This window comes from Alligator sinensis, unplaced genomic scaffold (genome assembly GCF_000455745.1).
Source record: "Alligator sinensis unplaced genomic scaffold, ASM45574v1 scaffold384_1, whole genome shotgun sequence".
Taxonomy (NCBI): domain Eukaryota; kingdom Metazoa; phylum Chordata; order Crocodylia; family Alligatoridae; genus Alligator; species Alligator sinensis.
The window spans coordinates 398,346-416,868 of NW_005842902.1; the positions used below are offsets into that span (position 1 = coordinate 398,346).

The 18,523-nt window shown below is 38.7% G+C and overlaps 1 protein-coding gene across 11 annotated transcripts in view; it reads right to left on the bottom strand.

Annotated features, from left to right (window-relative positions):
* Positions 1-349: 349 nt before the first annotated feature.
* The window catches only part of SLC16A9 (solute carrier family 16 member 9), an 18,721-nt gene continuing 547 nt past the window's right edge, over positions 350-18,523 (bottom strand). For 3 of the 11 annotated variants that reach the window (XM_025192206.1, XM_025192204.1, XM_025192203.1), the window contains exons 2-8: positions 18,387-18,496; positions 14,192-14,249; positions 13,077-13,305; positions 5,943-6,086; positions 3,794-3,889; positions 1,731-2,636; positions 350-660 (exon numbers count right to left, since the gene is read on the bottom strand). In XM_025192206.1, coding sequence (XP_025047991.1) covers positions 482-660; positions 1,731-2,636; positions 3,794-3,889; positions 5,943-6,086; positions 13,077-13,272 — 1,521 coding nt within the window. In that variant the 5' untranslated portion in view covers positions 13,273-13,305; positions 14,192-14,249; positions 18,387-18,496 and the 3' untranslated portion in view covers positions 350-481. Of the gene's footprint in view, positions 661-1,730; positions 2,637-3,793; positions 3,890-5,942; positions 6,087-13,076; positions 13,306-14,191; positions 14,250-18,321; positions 18,497-18,523 lie in introns of all 11 variants that reach the window. The other 8 variants (XM_025192211.1, XM_014525848.2, XM_014525845.2 and 5 more) reach the window with 7 other exon arrangements.

The window sequence follows — 18,523 nt, forward strand, 5'->3', positions numbered from 1 at the left end:
GATGTAAAGTAAGAAACCTTATGAAAAGGAAACATTTACCTTACTGCTATATAAGCACCACATAGTTTTACATTCTAGGTGATAAAAGAAATTTTCTTTTTAAAAAGCCCTCTGGTAGAACTATTGGAGACCTTTGATGGAAGACATTAGTGCCAGCCCTTTTCTACAAGGAAAAGGCCTTATTTGTTTCAACAAGGCTCTCTTCTTCCATAAAAAAATATGGTTGATAAATACAGCAGAATATCCCCATTGTAGAGTGAAAAGCAGTTACAGTAGTTGATGGATAAAAAACAAACAAAAAACAACACTGTATGTTGTAGACAAAAAAGACTGTTCCTTTTTTTTTTTTAATGTAACAGTAAGCAACAATGGTATTTTTCTATTTAAAGAGAATTTTTGTACTTCATAAATAAAGTGAAAAAGATACTAAAATATTTTGTGACTTCGTATAAAAAGGCATTTAAATATTTCCAGTCCTTATCTAAGCACTAGATGCCACTTTATAGGAGTAAGAATTTGGTGGTGTCTCTGTGCTACGATTGCTACAGTTGTTCCAAAAAGGCAGTGCTGCCACCAACAGAAGAAACCCACCCACCAAAACACAAAGTCCACTGAAGTAGAATGCAGTGTCATACGATTGTGTGCAGTCATAAAACCAACCTGAAAAGAGAAAAGGAATTTAAGGTCAGCTACAGTTGCCAAGCACGAAAGAGAAATATAAAAAGGTAATATTTGAACTAGTCAGAAGACATGCAAGTTAACCATATGAACAATCTACACCAAATATTACATTTATGTTCTATTTCCCCAGTATAGTTGACAGAGAAACATGATTAATTGATAATGTGGGCTAAGTATAGGCACGTGGAGGCATTAGGGGGAAGTTAAATTGGTTCAAAATGGCTGCCCGATATCAGGTAAGTCAGGATGTGGGGACTAGAGAGAAGAGGTAAAGACAAAACAAAACAAGGAAGAAAAAAATGTCAGGGGTCTGCTGGGGAATGAGGGGGCAGGCATGACCCACAGGGTGTCACTGTGGTTCAGGAGTGTCTGGCAAGATCAGGGGGGCTTGCAGGGTGCATGGGGGGTTGGGAAGATTGGGGTCTATTTTTAGCTCCCCAGCCCCCCTGGCAAACCTGAACCCCCAACCCTCTTGCTCCTCCCCACTAGTGGGACTTACTTGCTCAGCTCTGGCAGCAATGAACACTGATAAAAGCAGCTGCACTCATAGAAGCTTCCTGGATGGGGGCAGAGGGATGAAAAGCACAGCCCTAGGGCCAAGGCTGGTAGCTGCATTTTTCCAGCCCTGGGGCTGCGCAGGGCAAGTGTACAGAAGTTTCATATACCAGTTTGACCTAAATAAAGTAGGTTTTATACTACATTGATCCAGACTTAATCTTAAACCAGGTTACACAATTTTGAGACTAGTTCACAGGCATAGGACTTCTGTCCAGTTACAGGTTTAGATTGATTTCCAGTCACTGAGACCAGATCTGCAAGTATAAGGGAGGCACCGGGATGAGCCAAGTTTAAATCTGACAGCCATTTTGAACCCAGTTTAACCTCCCCAAATGTCTGTACTTAGCCAATGAGAAAAAAAAAAAAATTAATTATGTTATCTATATATCTATCTCATTCTATTATCAGGTCCAACTAGAAGTCGCTTCAATGTAAATTTAGTGGGGTAATGGAAAATTAAGGACAGATTTTTACATTATTTAATAACTTACCAACAATTGGTGGTCCAAAGCTGTTTCCAAGTCCAGCAAAAAACATTAATATTCCATAGGCATGTGTCAATTTCTCAATCCCCACTGTCTTTGTAGTTACATATGGAAAAATTGACCAGTTTCCATTCAGAAAGCCCAGAACCCCAGAAAGAATTGCTAATGTAACATAACTTTTGGCAAATGGAATTGCAAACAAGGCTCCTCCAGTCATTATTATGGTCATTACATATAGATACAAAGTATTGACCCAATTAACATCTGCCAGTATTCCTAAAGTAAGTTTACCAACAGCAGTCATAAAGCCTATAATGGAGATAAGAGGCACAGGATAGTCTCCTTCCTTTATGTTTGAACTTCTTGCTATGTCTTCCATAAGCAGTGAAGGAGGAAATCCACCGATGTCAAAGAGTAAGATGGCAATAAAAAGAGCTGAAAAGACTCTGTTTTTAAAAAGCAGCACTGTTTCTTCCCAGTAGTTGAAATATAGTTGCCACTTCTTCTTGGCAAACTGTTTGCAAAAGTATGTTTGCTCTACAACTTTCTTTCTATACGTGTCGGTTTCATTTGCATTTATTGATATTGATCCATTCTTATTTAAAATGCTGTCTTGTTTGCAATCAGACACATTTGCACACATTTCATCACTGTAGCCTTTTTCAAGGATGCTGATATTTTCTTCAACACTCTTTTCTTTTTCATGATAAAGGAAGTATTGGTCTGGAATTTTTTCTAGGCATGGCTTCTCTGGCAAAGGAGAATGAGAGAATTCCAAGGGTCTCATTAGACTCCCACATGCTAATATATTTAGGGATAATGCACCAACTATTAGCAAACATCCATCCACTCCATATAGCTCTACGAGTCCTCTTTGTAATGCTGCATATATAAAAAGTCCAACACTTGAACCTGGAAGAGGAAACAGAATCAGTTTAGAGGTATTTCATAAGGTTACCTATAGGTCTCCAATAGTAAGCTTTAATATTTCAGTCACTGCAAAATATACTCTATACATGAGAGGCACAATAGGAAGCAATTCAAAATTATAATTAAAATAGAAAATGTAACTTGATGTCTGTATTGGCTTTCTTGGATATATATATGCTTATATGGAGTAAAAAACTTGACAGGCCAAAAGAGGCATTGTGACGAGTTATAAAATCTAGAATGTCAAAAAGTATTAGGATCAATTAAGTATTAATTGAAAAAAATTAAAGGAAAGGGCATCAACAATTTAAAATAATCCCTTAAAGTATAACTCAGCATAGGCCTGCTTCCACTCAGTTTCCTCAAATTTATTCTCACTGGGGTTTTGCAAGAGGAAAAGAAGGGATGACAACCTTTCAGAGAAAAAAAGCAAACTATGAAAGTTGAGTGCTGCAAGAGGCACCATTCCTAGTAGGACTCCTGAAAAGTTTCCAAAACTCATAAGCCATATTTGATAATATCCAGCTACCACTCACAAACAACTAGTTACTGTGTTAAAGAGTCCTTTAATACAACCCAATTAAAATACTCTCCTTACCAAAATAACTCTTTTTTTAACCAAGTCTTCAAGACAGATTCAGTCCATTAGCTACTGCTTCTCAACCTCATTGATCTCAAGGCAATCCATGGAAAAAATGCCAATTTTGACCTTTCAATTGCTTTTTTGACTATGGAAAAATAGTAATTCTTCTGTTGCAAAGAACTAAAGAAGACCACGTAAATCAGAAAAAAGCCATAGAGTCAAAAACAATTTGAAACCACTGGGTTTAATCTGGTGAATCAGGTGTAGGTGTTTACACATCTAACAGTGCTAATACGGCACATCTCCCTTAAAAGGATCTCATGGCACCCCAGAGTACAGTGGCACCCTAGTTGAGAATCACTGCTACAAACTAAACAAGTGCAGAAAGACTAAAACCAAGTATCATTCTGTTTATACAGAGGCTAAATTTGTTTGTCTAAATGAATGTAGCGGTATGCACTGCAAGATGTTTTAGGATCTGGTTTTTGTACTAGTAGTTCAGCAGTTGTACAACAGAAATTTAGAACTCAGAGATACTGCCATTTTTTAAACATACCTGTTGAAACCAAACCAAGTGCAAGACCTCTGCGTTTATCAAAATAGTGACATGTTATGGTTACCGTTGCTGTGTATAGCAGGCCACATCCAAGCCCTGAGAGAGAGAGAAAGTTTATCCAATAAACTATTTCTGTAGAACATCATTAATAGCTTGCCTCATTTCTTCTTTAAAATAGATCGAAGACCACCTAATACCATATTTACTTGATTCCAAGACAAGGTTTTGGAAATATATGGAGGGGGAAAGCTCCTAGTCTTGGAATAGAGAACAAGGTGGCATGGGGGGCAGGCAGCTGCCGTGGCCATGGTCCAGAGCCAGAGGTGCTGTCTGCCTCTTGCACCATCTCTGCCCTCCTCCCTTTCTGTACTCCACCCTCACTGTACCCCAAACTCTGCCCCTCCCTGCCACCACAAAACATATCCTCCAGCTCCCGCAGGCTCTGGCCTCACTCCAGCCTGGTGCATGGAAAACATGCTTGCTCCGGCCCCAGCTCAGCCCAGTAACAGTTGTTGCAGTGACAGCAGCTCTGGCTGGGCCCTGGAGCCCTGACTGGAGCTGCCCAAACCACTGCTACTACCAGGAGGGCTAGGGCAAGCATCTGCTCCATGCCCTGTGTGCATTACATGGTACCTGCCTGTTTGGCCTGTACTGCCAGACTCAAGCTGCCAAGGAAGTACATGTAAAGGCTGTGTTGTCCGTGTACATAGCAATTATGTTAATTCTGGACAAATATAGCTGGTCTGTCAAAAGCTACTCCTGGTATTTGTAATACTATTCCCACAAATAGAAGCCAATTTGTGAAGTCTTCCTTTCTTCCAAAACAACTGCAAATACTGTGTTACCAAGCCACTGGCGTAGACAATTGGTTGCAATATATTTTAAAGATTAAATTTCCAATCTCACCAGTGCTAAGTTAGAATGTTTTCCTCTCCCCACCTGCCCACTGAATAAGAAAGAGCATTTCTAAATCAAGGCAGGTTACTAGCTAATTGGGGACCTGTTTCAGGAGTTTAATGTAATGTTTTTAATCCTGTTCATGTATATAATTAGTTATACACAGATTTTCTTATAGGTTATTTTTTCTGGCTATTTCTGCTTTAACTAAAAGTTTCACAATTCTTTTGTCAATGATTCCTTAAAAGCTATCTTTTAAAAGCTTTCCATTTCACAAGCATGAAAAAAAAAAAACTAGCAGGGAAAAAAAAGCAGGTTACTGGAAAAGTTGAAACCTTTGTCCATTAATATTCATCAATAGCAGAGAAATGCAAGACATTAGAGTTGAGCATTATCTTTTTTAACAGTTGTCAAAATGCATTCATATTTCTTATATTTCACTCCACTATAAGACAATCCATTTATTATTAAGCTAGAACTTCCTTGTTATACTGAGGTTTTACACTAAAGCTTTAAATCTTAAGAGTACATCTGCACTGGGCTGTACATGTAGCAGAGCTAGATGATATGCAAATGCCCAAGCAGCTGCTAAATGGTGAGCTGCTGGTTTGGCAGAAAGAAGTGCGACTGCCCTCAGAGCACTTTAGGGATGCTTTTAAAATGGCACCTGGTGCAAAGTAACCTATCAGGTCATCTGCCAGCAGTTACATTCTAATGCACCAGTCAAGGAATGTATGACACATCGTTGCTGTTCAAAATGCACAGCTAAGCAAGAGAAGTACTTAAGATACAAGGAATGATAGCAGCAGGGCACAGAGATATGAGATTTATGGAAGAGGCTGGTTGTCATGCACTGGCATTTTCAGTCACTTGCACACTCAGTGTGCACAATTTGTATCCACACTACTGCAGTACTGCGAATCCTTGACTACAAGGATTACAACATTTCTTGATGAATAAAGCCCAAGTCCTGCAGATGTATCTATGCTGTTGATTCTTATGCATTGACGTAGGAATCAAAGAAAGAACTGGTCCCAGGAGTAAGTTTACTTTAATTATAAAGAGAAGAGCCTTCAAAAAGAGGCCACATAGGCATTTGGCAGAGATGGAATGTACTACTTATGCACAATGTGCTATTTCTGCAGGAGGGTTAGACTAGGCAACTAAGGTCCCATACAACCCTAGGACTCTATGATTTATGCAACTTTTAGTTGCTGAAAAATAAAGACAATTTAAGATTGAAGTTTCTTACCAACAATGATTCCATATGAAAAAAATAAATAGTATATGTTAGGTGCAAAACTGCTCATCATCAGGCCCCCAGCCACCATAAAACCACTGAAGATTGTCACAGGTCTTGTTCCAAAAGAAGACACACATATACTACAGATAGGACCTGGAGGGGAAACAAAAGAAAAGAACATACAAAACCTTTTTAAACTTCAGCCCAAGGCAACAAGGATTTGAGGCCCACTCCCACCTTCAGGCTTGGTATTCCCGTTTCAGGTTTGGTACTGTTCTTAAAATTATGCAAGATATTGTACTTAAGATACAGAAAAAATGAGTACGTTAAAAACATACAAATTCAGACAGGCAACAGCAAATTTCTTGGCAAATTTTATTCATGCAACACTGAATGGTACCAGGAAAAGTTTGAACACGCTGCCTTTAAAAAAATCTTTACAAAATCCTGGAGCCTGCAGATAAGTCTATGATTTTGTGTTTTGATTAGTATAGGTTATAATCATATACATTTTCCCCCTTAAAGGACTCTTCCAAAAATCAATTTTAAAAAAATCTGACCTCAAATAGCCTGATAATATTTTTTCTGTTTTAACCTGAATGTATAGATGTTGCTAAGTCAACAAAATCATTTTGAATAGACCATAGCTTAACTCAGACAGTATACACACATTCAAATGATCTGGAGAAATTCTCCCAGGTTTATTCTCCTGGTAGAAAAAATTACTGAGGCTCCTGAACAAATATTTGAATACCGAGTCCCTGAGGAGCAGACAGCTTGCAGTGCTGACACTGCATACACATCTCAAATGTTCTGCAGGCTCCCTCAGTCTGCCTGAAGACAGGTGGCAGCAGTGCATGGAGCAGCCCTGATTGGTTGACCCACATTGCTCAGGGTCTGCCTGTGTTTCCTTACAGCCTCCTGCACTATGTGGAGATTCTGAAGGGGGCATATTCTGCTCTCTGCTTGGCTGGAGCACTAGAGTCCAGCCTGAGTGACACGGTCTCGCAGGGTGGGGTAGAAGCAAAGCACCTGGAATGTCAGAGCATTGTGCTGCAGCTTCTCTCAGAAGACAAAAAGTGTTCGCTCTCTGAGGAGAAACTCTCCCAAAACCAATTTAATCTGGTTGTTTTCAGGTTATTTTTCTCCCCAAAACACGAGGAGAAGAATAATAAATGAGAATAACATCTGTACACTGTTTCTACTGGGGGAACAGTGATTATTCCAGGAGAAAGTGAATGTATATGGCCTCTAAAGCTGTGTACAGACATTCATTTCTGCCAGAAGAATTTTTTTTCCTGAAAGAAAGAACAGCCTGGAAGCTGGACTGTACAGATGTTCCCCCAACCCAATGGCTGGAGAGATTCACAGGCAAGCTGTGAGGGCTGGTCCCTGGACCACACTATTAATTCAAAGCCTGACCTGTTCTCTGCCTTGGAATGTGGCAGGCTATCAAGTGGCAGTTGCTTAAAAGCAAAAGCTGCCACAGATAGTTTGGGGTGGGGAGGGGGATTCCCACTGCAGGAGAATACCCTTCTCCTCCCATTCTGCCAATCAGCTGGATTGGCAGGAAGGGGATATTCTCTGGGATGGAAACCCTTCCAGTCCTCTCCTATAGAATAACTTCTGCTCCTTACCCTTCTCTGGGCTGACTTGTAGTTGTGTCAGGGAGACTTGCCCAGCTCCCAGCTCTTAAAAATTGCCACCCCATCACTCAGCCGGGTGGTAGGGGCAGCAAGGGGAGGCCTGGTTTGGGGAAGAGGCATGGAGTGGTGGTTGCTGATTCCTTTACGTCCTGGGAAGGGGTGGGGAGGCAGAAGCTGCTTCCCAAGCCTTCTCAAGATCAGAGCGACTCCAGTCTCAGGAAGGCAGGGAGTCTTTCCCCTAGCTCCACTCCTCCCAGGTACAAAAGTTCAGTCTCCTAAAAGATATTTAACCCTGGTAGCTTTGAGATTATTTTTCTCTTAGAATGGTCATTTTTGCTCTAGGAGAAAAAGCCTGAATGTCTGTATGCTTGTGTGTACACTGGTCATTCTCCCAGTAGGAATGGAATGTTTGTACTTGGCTAAAACATAGGATGACATTTTGAAACTTAATACTGAAACATTAACTTTTGCTCAAAATTATGTTAATGCTACCATCTGGTGCTTACACAAAACAGTAACTGTAGATTCACCAAGACAAAAAATAATACCTTTCCTTTTTCAAAAAGCTAGAAAAAGGATCTCAGATATACAAAAAAACAAACAAAAAACCTTTAAAATACATGGGGGTGGAGGGAAGCTAGTTTTTTAGAGCAATTGTCAGGGGCTTATACCCACTCTAAGCTTACAGGAGCTTGTCCCTTCGACTCGCTCCCCATACACATTTCCAGTAATATACAGAAACATTAGGGTATAGGAATATTAACATTAGATATGCAAGCAAGTTCTTACCCATTAGAAACAGGGACATACAGAATGGAAAAGAAAATCATTTGCAAATACCTGGGGGGGAGCACATTTCTAGGTACATAATCATTTCCACTCTGACCCCCATTTTGCCCATACTTTCCCCATTGAAGACAAAAACAAAAAATGTGCTTTCAATTATGGGAACAGGATGATGTCCTTTCCTGTGAAGTGTTGTGCAAACCCAGTGTTCTACATGAAGAAAGTAGTATTTTTGCTAGCAGCGGGCTTCAGTTACAGAATTCAAACTCTTAACTAAAGTGACAATTTTGAAACATTTTCAGAACTAGGTTTTTAGACTGGCAAATCTGTTACTGAGTTACTCGCCACCTGCAAAATTCAAGCATGAGTCCAGAACTAAAAGTACATGGTTAAAGAGCATCTGGATAGGCCAAAGTCAAGTTGTAAGTGTGAATAAGAACTGTGTAATAGTAGATGTTATCTACAACAGAAGAAGTCTACCAACTTGCCATTTGTCAACTGGAATAAGGGGGTACACCAAATTATGGAAAGTGAGGCAAGATAGCCAACAGCAGTTGAGAATTGATGTCAGGTTTTTGACTGGGTTTACAGATAGGAACATGAGCCAAATTTTTGTTATTGTTATCAGCACCAAGGACAAACAGTTCTGGAGATGGATAAGGCTATAGTACAAATCTGATACCAGGGGAAAACCAATACTTGAGTACAAGGTGAGTTACAGGTTTTACTCTTTAAGTTGTTTTAAAAGTCTTGAAGGGGGTTTAAGTGCTTTATCCAGGCAAGGCATGAGAATTAAAGAAGGAAGAAGACGACTGATTAGTGATTACAGCTATTATGATCTTAGAAAAAGGTGAAGGAGGCAATGGAAAGATTGAAATCAAGTTGAGAAGGCAACTTGTTGCTTGTCACAGGCAAGAATCAGCATGCTATGGAAGTTTGGCAATACTGCATGCAATTTATTGGGAACAAAAGCTAAGTGTTAGGTTGTTAGTGATTCTTAAAGCTAGCAAGTTAGACTGGTATGCTTCTTAAAACAGGATGTTGGGAAAAAAAAGCACAAAAACAAAGAGATTGAGTCTGTATTACATAAAGAGTTCTTCTACACTCAAAACATTAGGCAGCAATAAAATAATTCAATTAGGCAAAGGAATTTCCACTTTTTTTCCCTACTTCTCGATCAGTATTCTGTGACCAGAGAAGCACCGTTACCCTCCCCCACACGTTTTTGTTTGTTTTTTGTTGTTGTTGTTTTTGTTTGTTTGTTTTTTTAAATCAGTCCCTCCCATAAAGGAAATTTAAACTTCCAGTAACTCAGATTCCTACCAGTGGACAGAGAAGGGTAGGAATCCAGAGTTCTGAAGAGTTGAATATTTCTCTAACAACCTATCCCCTCGCTTGCATCCCATCAGAAGCAACCTTGATATAGCCCAAGAGAGACACATCTTGCCCTTCACATGGAAAAAAGTTACTTCAATAACATTAAAATTGAGAAATCACATGAAATGAGGGCATTCCCAAAAGAAATCAACCTAGTGCTAAGAGTACATAACTTTTCTTCCTTGAGACAAATAAATTTTGCACTCCACAGATGGACACATTGGTCAGAAGAAATCTAGGATAACTACAAAAAAGAAGATATCCATTGCTTAAATTATATTTAATAGGCTTGGGTGCAACAAGGCCTTCCCAGACTGTGAAAACTGGCCATCTGTCTAACATACAGACAAGAAGCTTGTCAGAAGAAATTACTCATTAGATCTTTCAGCCTAATGCCAATATACCCATTCCAGAGATGCTGTTTCAATCCATGGTTCCCAGATAATTCTTTATCTTTATGGGCAACAGGATTAACATTCTCTCCCTTCTGACATCTAATTGTTTTCTGGTTCATGGATTCATTTTATATCCATTTTATAAGAGAGTTTCAATCTCTTCTTGTCAGATCAATTATGAGGATGTGAAGCCTCTCTCTGAATCCATTCCAATTTACCTTTCTTGACCATGGACGACTAGATCAGTCTTCAGTATTCTAGATGAGGTCTCTCTAGGACCTTATACATAGGGCCTTCCCCATCTCTACTTCAAATATTTAAATGGATACCTCCTAGGATTGTGTTGGCTAGTAGCTCAGTCACTTTGTTATCAATTACACCTAGTTTTCTCCTCCACTATTTCTAAGTGTTCTCTCACCTGTGTGAAAGCATAAGCCTCAGGGATGTGGCCAATTACACATGAGGGTTCAAGAGTGAGACATTAAGCTAATGTGAAATTCATCTTAATAAAAAAGTCCTACACTAGGCATATACAATGTCCCAGTCTAACTCTACACAAATCTCATCTTCTACTGTACAGAAGATTCTATCTGCTGAACTGAATGGGTTGAACGTGCTGATCCGGCTCAGTTCAGAATTTAAAACATGGAAGTTGTTCCTTTACACACTTGGGGTGCGTCCACACATGCAAGCACGTGCCTTTGCAGCAGCAGTGCAAATTTGAGCCAGGGCTTTTTGCCTCAGTACACCTGCTTAGACATGCACTTTGTTGTGGAGCAAATTATGCCATTGGGGGCAAAATAACCCACCTGACTCCTCCTAGATCTGCAGCCAGGGGAAGCTAGAGCCCGGGGCCAGCACAAGTGCTATCCCCATCAGTATAAAAAGCTGCCCTGTCCTGGCCCTATCAGTAGAAAAAGCTGCCCTGGCAAATAGCTTAGGGCTACTCACTCTCAGGAGCTTCTAGGGTCCTGCCAATTGGTACCTGGGGAAACTACCCCTTGTGCCAGATGGACTGCTGAAGCAGCCCTGAGAGTTCCCTGCACCCTTTACCCACTGCAGCAGTCTGGCAGTGCGGGCTGCTGCCAGGCTGTGACCTGCTGCGCACCTGCCAGATCCAGATAGGGACTGCACAGACAGTAGAGGTATCTGCCACTCTGGGCCAGCTGCCAGTGGGCTGTAGCTGCAGGGTTGGCCTCTGTGCGGCACTACTGCCATGTGCCCCCCCTGCCCAGCCATCTGGACAGCTATGGCCCAGAAGATGTTCCACAGCCAGCTGGGTCTAAGATGCCAGCTCTGAGCAGGCAGGATTCTGCCACTGGCCACCCCAGCAAGAATTTTGGTGTTCCCTACTTAAAAAAGAATCCCAAAGTCACTCTATAAAATATCCCAAAATCCATGTTCCTCCACAATTAAAACAAAAGACCACTATATATAGAGAAAGAGTGAGAAACAGAGAGACGGCGATCAGTTGGGCAATGTTTTATTGCTATATCTACAGTATTAAAGCAATGTCAAAGCCTACCAGTGTCTCTATCATAATAATAAAATGAACTCTAAATACATGTTTCATGAATATGTATTTTGCTGTCCCCCCACAGGGGCTATGGCCCCCCACACGGGGGTCAAATGGCCCCCCACAGGGGCTACTATCCCCCCTGCAAACCCAATCCCAGCCAGGGTGCTCAGACCCTCTTTACAAGCTGATGACGCACTAGCAATTTTTAAGCTGGGTTTACTTATTTTCATCTTCCCTGCTCCCCCAAAAGAGCTGTTTCCAATTCAAAACAAGAATTCAGATAAGAGCCACTCCAGGGGCTCTTATGACCTACATTACGTAGGTCAGACTAAAATTACCACAATAGTCCAATCTTTCCTGTAATCTAGGACTTCACAATGGTGTAAATGAGAACACATCATTTACTAATGATAAGTTTGTTAGTTACATTTACATTTCAGTTCACAGGGTTGGCAGAAAAGGACTCCAAGATGTATTGTCAAATCAAACAATACAGGAATTCTAAAAAACACACTAGAGAAATAACAAGCAGGCCACAGGTCAAGTTGCAAATAGAACCCTTAAGAGCTAATACTGAAACCTTTAAAATGAATAATTGATACATTACTAAAATATTTAAATGAATAATTTAAGAACTAGATCTTTTTAGCTGCCTTCTAGTAGTAGCAGTTCATTTAACAGCTGCACTTTTTAAAAGAAGCTAGTACATTAGGCAATTCTTTATGCTTTACCTTTAGGAATATTTTTAGGACATGTATAAGGTTTTCAGTGCCTCTGTACCTCTTAAAAAGGACATATTTTTTACTCCAGAAAAGCTCCAGTGAACTTACTGTACTGACTGCAGACATTTATACATGCCTTTCCAGATGTCAAGAGGGAGTTTTATTCAAGGAGCAGTTACAAGCCTTGACCTCCTTCAGCTGGCAGTTTCATTTCTGAAGCTTAAATGACTGACTACTTCATCTGTTAACTGATCTCTCATTGTGATCCACTTGAATAATTTTTCAAGGTAACAACTACTGGTTTTCCTTTCAACAGAACTACAACTAAAAGTTTTGTACCCTCTCAAAACTTCTTATTTGTAGTTCACAGTAAGTTAGTAGGTTTTTGTTTCTCAGTCTGCTATATTTTAATTATTTTGGATTCATCCTTTGGGAAACATTTTGAATGTTTAAGCCACCATCCGATTCTTTTCAGGTTTGATTTGTCACATCAGAATATTAATGCTATTAACTATTTTGAACTAACCCCCCCAAACCAGGATGAAAACCCCTTTTGATTCTCAAGCATACTGAACTTTAGTGCATTTTAAAGGCACACAATGATTAAGCATATGTTATGAAGGAGAGAACATTTCAATTAACCAGGAAAAAAAACAAAGAAAGAAAAACAGGCAGATAAATATTGCTTCTTGACTTACTGGCAAGCAATCCAATTCCATTTGCTAGTGATCCAACCCATGCAGTCTTTCCTTTTCCTTCTCCAAAAGCATCCAGCCATTCTAAATACAAGACTCCAACTGCTAGCGGAGATCCATAACACAAGAACTGAGTAAAGAAGGAAACTACAACTATCACCCAGCCCCATCCACCATCTGGAGCCTTCTGAAATACCATTTTATAGGATGAGCTAAGAGGTATCTGCAGGCACTGTGCAAAAAACCCAAAACAAAACAGAAAAACTGAGATAAGATTTAAGTTTAATGTTGTTAGCATAATCATACAATTCTTGCACGTGTACATATTAACTATACTAAAAAATACACTTGCCAAAACAACACACCAGTTTTCTGACAGTAAAAAACAAATCTGCATAGGAACTATAATCCTATCAAACACCACTTAACACTTCTAACAGTGCACAGTATGCAATGTTACATAATGTGTGAAGGTATAATTCCACGTCTATGCCACAAGCAAAGAAATTTGGAATGTCTAAACCTGGGTTATCAGAACATAAGACAGACACAAATGACTAAAAAGGTTTAACTAGGGATGGGCGCTGTGGTCCAGGGAATGACACATGACACTAGATTCATATTTAGTCACAAGATTCATATTTTATTCCTGGTTCTACCTTTGGCAAAATGTGTGACTATAGACAATTCTATGCTGCAGTTTGCCTTCTGTAAAATGTCAAAACTATTGCAGACCCTCTTGGAAAAGTGTTTTCAGACCCAGATATATTATAAATAAATAGTTAGGTTTTATTAAAATTAAAGTTGCTAGGATAAGGGATCTGTAGCAGTGTTGGACTCGAGCAAGATGTAGAGACACAATAACACAATCTGAGAGTACTTTTTTCTTTTACCACTAAAATTCAAGAAATATTTACAAAAAATAATGAGGTAGACTAAAATAAAGAGTTCAATGTTACAATTCTAAGCATATTAATGTTCCTGAATTGAATTTTCATTTATGAAAAAAAAGTGTTACAAGAAACATTAACATTGTTTCTATAAAAAGTCTCACTACAGAGACAGAGAATGGCTGGAATATAGATGCAATTGATTGTTAGTTTAGAGAGTTAACTTACAGAAGGTTGACTCCAACTTCCTAGAAGATATTATTCTATTTTTACTTGTTAATTCTACCTGTGGAAAAATAAGATAGAGAGCTCTTCAACAAAAATTATTAAGAGGCAGTAAAAGAAAAAAAAAATCATGATGTCAACATGATCTAATAGATTAATATTATGCTCCAATATAAACTTCAGAAGTAAATCAGGTCATCTAAATGCAAAGAGACACTAACCTCTCATTTATAGAGTGGGAGACAATTATAGAGCCTTGGACCCAGACAGAGCAAAAATGTAGGCTATAAACATGAAACAAACTTTGACCATTCTATGTCTCTTTAGGAATGATTTACAGAGTTTTAAGATACTATCTTTCAGAAATATACTATTGCCAGTTGGATACTCAAATTTGTGATCCAGTTCCTTAGTTTTTTTTCCCCTTCTACCCTTTTCTCTGGTAAATTCTGGTTAATATGCTTTTCCTGATACTGCATCAGCATATCTGTTGTTACCTCCCTTTTTGTAATGCATCTCGTATTACCAAAGCACCATATCAAAGGCACCAAAAAGTTGTTTTAAAATTTAAGAAGAAAGTATTCTGGGCACAGAATACATCCTTATTTTAGTACAAGATTACGCATGTGTATCCATCTAACCTCTCACAGAAGTTATACGTATATATCCCCTTGCATTAAAAGCCTAACGTATTTGTATTCAACTGTGGTAGTTAAGTGGTGATTATAATGGTTTTAAGCAAGTCTCTTCAGAAAACATAAAAAACAGTATTCAGAAAAAAAAATTAAAAATTAGCTATTTTGTTTTTAGAAGAGTCATATAATAAATAAAACATTAGTACAATGCATGTATTTTAGCTGCAGCATTCAGCTCTTAATTCCTCTTGCCTTGAAGCTCTGAAATCTGGCATACTGACTCAGCAAAAAAACTGTTTAAATCAGTTTGCTTGGTTGTTTGGTTTTTGTGTTTGCTTGGTTTTTTTTTGCTCCAGACCACTGATGGGGAGGTGGGGGAAAAAGAATGCAAAAGCTTTTCTTCATCACAGAGTTTTTCGCATCCTAGCTATGACATCAGGGGGAATAGTCTGGATCAGATCCTCAGCTGGTATAAATCTAAATGGATTCATTAACTTTAGAGGAGCTGTGCCTGCCTGGAGGCACTCAGCATTGTGCTGTGATGATGTCTTTCCCCACCTCAGCCACTAAATTAAAAACCAACTATTAAAAACTATCGTTTTTAACTTTGGTATACAATTTTTGTAAGATATGAAAAGTACTTTGAAGATATGAAGTATACTTTGTGAAAAGTATAAAGTCTTTAGAAAATTAACAACACCCCTCAACATTCAATACTATGTTCTGAAATTGCACATATTTTCATTTGCACAATAATATTTCTAGTCACATGAAATTTTTTCTTTATTAAAGAACATAGAAAAGGAAGAAACTGTACTAACTTCTATTCTTACTAACCACAAATGTTTTACCACAGTCATAAACCAAATTTCTATTATTTCTGTTACAAGCCTGATTTCGTCCTCACCTTGCAACACTCAAAAGTTATTTTCACTAAAAAAATTGGTGCCATCTAGCAAACTTTTTTTTGGTTGTAGTTTGGATACACAATGTTGACACAGGAGAAATTTACAACTATAGCTAAAAGCCAAAAACCACTATAACTTCAAATAGAATAGCAACTTCAAAATGTAGATTATTTCAGAAATCATGAGCACATTACTAAGTTTCTGACTTCAGGAGTCATATTTGAGAAGTTAGTTATGGGTGAGTTGGAAACATCAGAATGGTTCACTAGGCTCCAGAATTATGGTGAATGCAAGGTGACTTATAGACTTAGTAATTCTGTTTCTTTTACTGAAAAGAAATCATCTTTAAGAGAGTCTATAACAGTGAACATTATTTAACAAAACCAACTGAAAGAGAAATTTCCTTGCCATTTTTTTGCAAGCTGCCCTCTTATCCAGTCCTGCTGACAGCCAGAGCTTGTAACTATTGGTTACTAAATCCTGACATCTTCTCCATCTCTTACCACCCAATAGTGGAGACAAGACACCAACAGAATATTCCTTTTTGTACATTTCTCAGACACTTACTTTTTAGAGTGGTCAGGAAAAATTTCTATCTGTTAAGTCAAAATAAATTCGATCCCTGTCCCTTCTCTAAGGAAGAGAAGTCCCATTAAGGGGCATATATCCACAGAAGGCATTCCTGTGTGCAGAAAAAATTCTAGGAAGTGAAATCACAATGTATTTTATTTGGCAAATGAGTATGGAGGAGGAAAGTAAAGGAAAGAAACTAACTATCCTTCAAGCCTATGCTTGATTTTGATTTGAAGCAACCTCTTTGAGATTAAACTGCTGCCAGGAACATGGAGATTTTACTACTTCACAGGTGCAAACTATAAGAGCTGTAAGTGTAGTGAATTAGCAGACTATTGTAAGCAGCTGATTTTCTAATTCCCTTGATTTAACAATGCTCTTAGACCTATAGGGACTCTAACACACTCCTGCTCTTCTGAACTACCAGCAGCTCAGACACCTGGAACAATTTTCAAGTTCTGCTGGCGTCACCTATCCTCCCCCCTCAAAAAATCAGATTCTATGGTCATTCCAACTCAAGTTCTCTTCTCTAGTTTGAATACAGTCCCCACATCTGGATTTGCCTACATGCCATGGCCTCTCCCCCAATTTTTTTGTATGCAGGAGATGCTGGAGCATGATAACGTTTGCAACAGGCCTGTTTTGCCTGACCCAAGGTCTGCAGACCCTCAGTAGAAGAAACCAGGCATGGAGCCTATATGGACAATGGTAGCAGCTGGGGAATCAATTCACAAAACTTAGTGAGAGTCATAAAAACCACACAGTATTAAGATCAGGAGATTACTATCCTAGTATCAGTGCTCTGCAAGGCTTTGCCTCCAAAACCACACCACATGTTTTTTAAAATCTTCATTAACATTGGAAATACTTATTGGTAAGAGTGATCAGCAACTTCTGCTTACAATATTGCAAGAGTGCCAAATCATCAAAAGCTATTAGAAATTCAAGAAAGAAAAAGCAGAGTTAAGGTAAAGCTTTAAGGAAACTGAATCACTTGAAAATATGGAAATGCATACCGAATATATTCATAAGCATCGGGGTAACCCATTACTGTAAAAAAATTTAAGCCATGAATTAATCATGAACTCTAACCTAAAATCTTGAAGTTTTACTCTGAAGTAATGATATACATTGCCAACTTTCACTACAGCTTACATGATAAAACTTTCTCCACAAAATTGTAATTTAATTATTTCTCATGCACTCATCGCATTAGATACTGGTCATTATTATATGCAATTATCATAAAGTTAGCAATATTTTTATTAAATAAAAACATTAAAATATGCACATTTATTTTCTTAAATATAAAATTTTACCTATTTACTTGAGATCAACTCTTCCTATTTAAAAATATTGTCCCCTATTGTTCCTCAGTACTTCTTGCTTTGACAATTTAGTCTTTTCCCCCTACCCTCTCTTTTCTTTTAATGTTTTTCAACCACTTACACTCCTTGGTTTCTCTTTAGTAAGTCACCTATGAAACGCAAAAATTAGCATTTTTCTCCACCACATTTTTTCTGTGTAACAGTGTAAGAGACCTACAAGTCAGTCAAATGTTCTTCCTTTAACATGCACGTAAAAGGAAAAAAAAAGAAATTAGACTAAGCACACATATAGAAGAAGCAGCATTTAATTAAGCCAAGTTCATATAGGCCAACAAACATAACCAAATCATACCCCATCTCAATTTTTGTTTGCTAAACAAGAAGAATCAAGTGGTAAACCCTAAGCCTAAAAATTCATTGTATATCGCACAGCAACCCTAGGAACTATAATTATTCAGAAAAGTCCTTTCATTCAACTAAATACTAGAGCTCCCAGCTGCAAAAGTAAAAAAGAAACCCCAAGACTTATAATGTACAATCCATAACTGCTCCTTGCCCATGCTCTTTGTCCTCCTGAGAGAACCCTTTTATCACTTAGTGACAGTTTTATAGCAACCAGTTCCTCTTATCAGTCTCCCCCCACCCCTAATAAAGTCTTCCCCTGCCTGGTTCAAAGAACAAAAAGTTACCTAGAAAGTGCATTATCAGAAGATCAGCTTTGTAGATAAAGGATGATCCACAGGGTGGCACTTACTCAGAGATCATTAGTGACCAGGTCTGGATGCCAGGCTTCCTACTGCATGTTCTTTCCTGTCTGCCACTTTGGGGTGTTCTGCCCCTGATAGGACCTTTTGGAAAGAAGGCCTGTAGTGTTACAGGGAAATCGGAAGA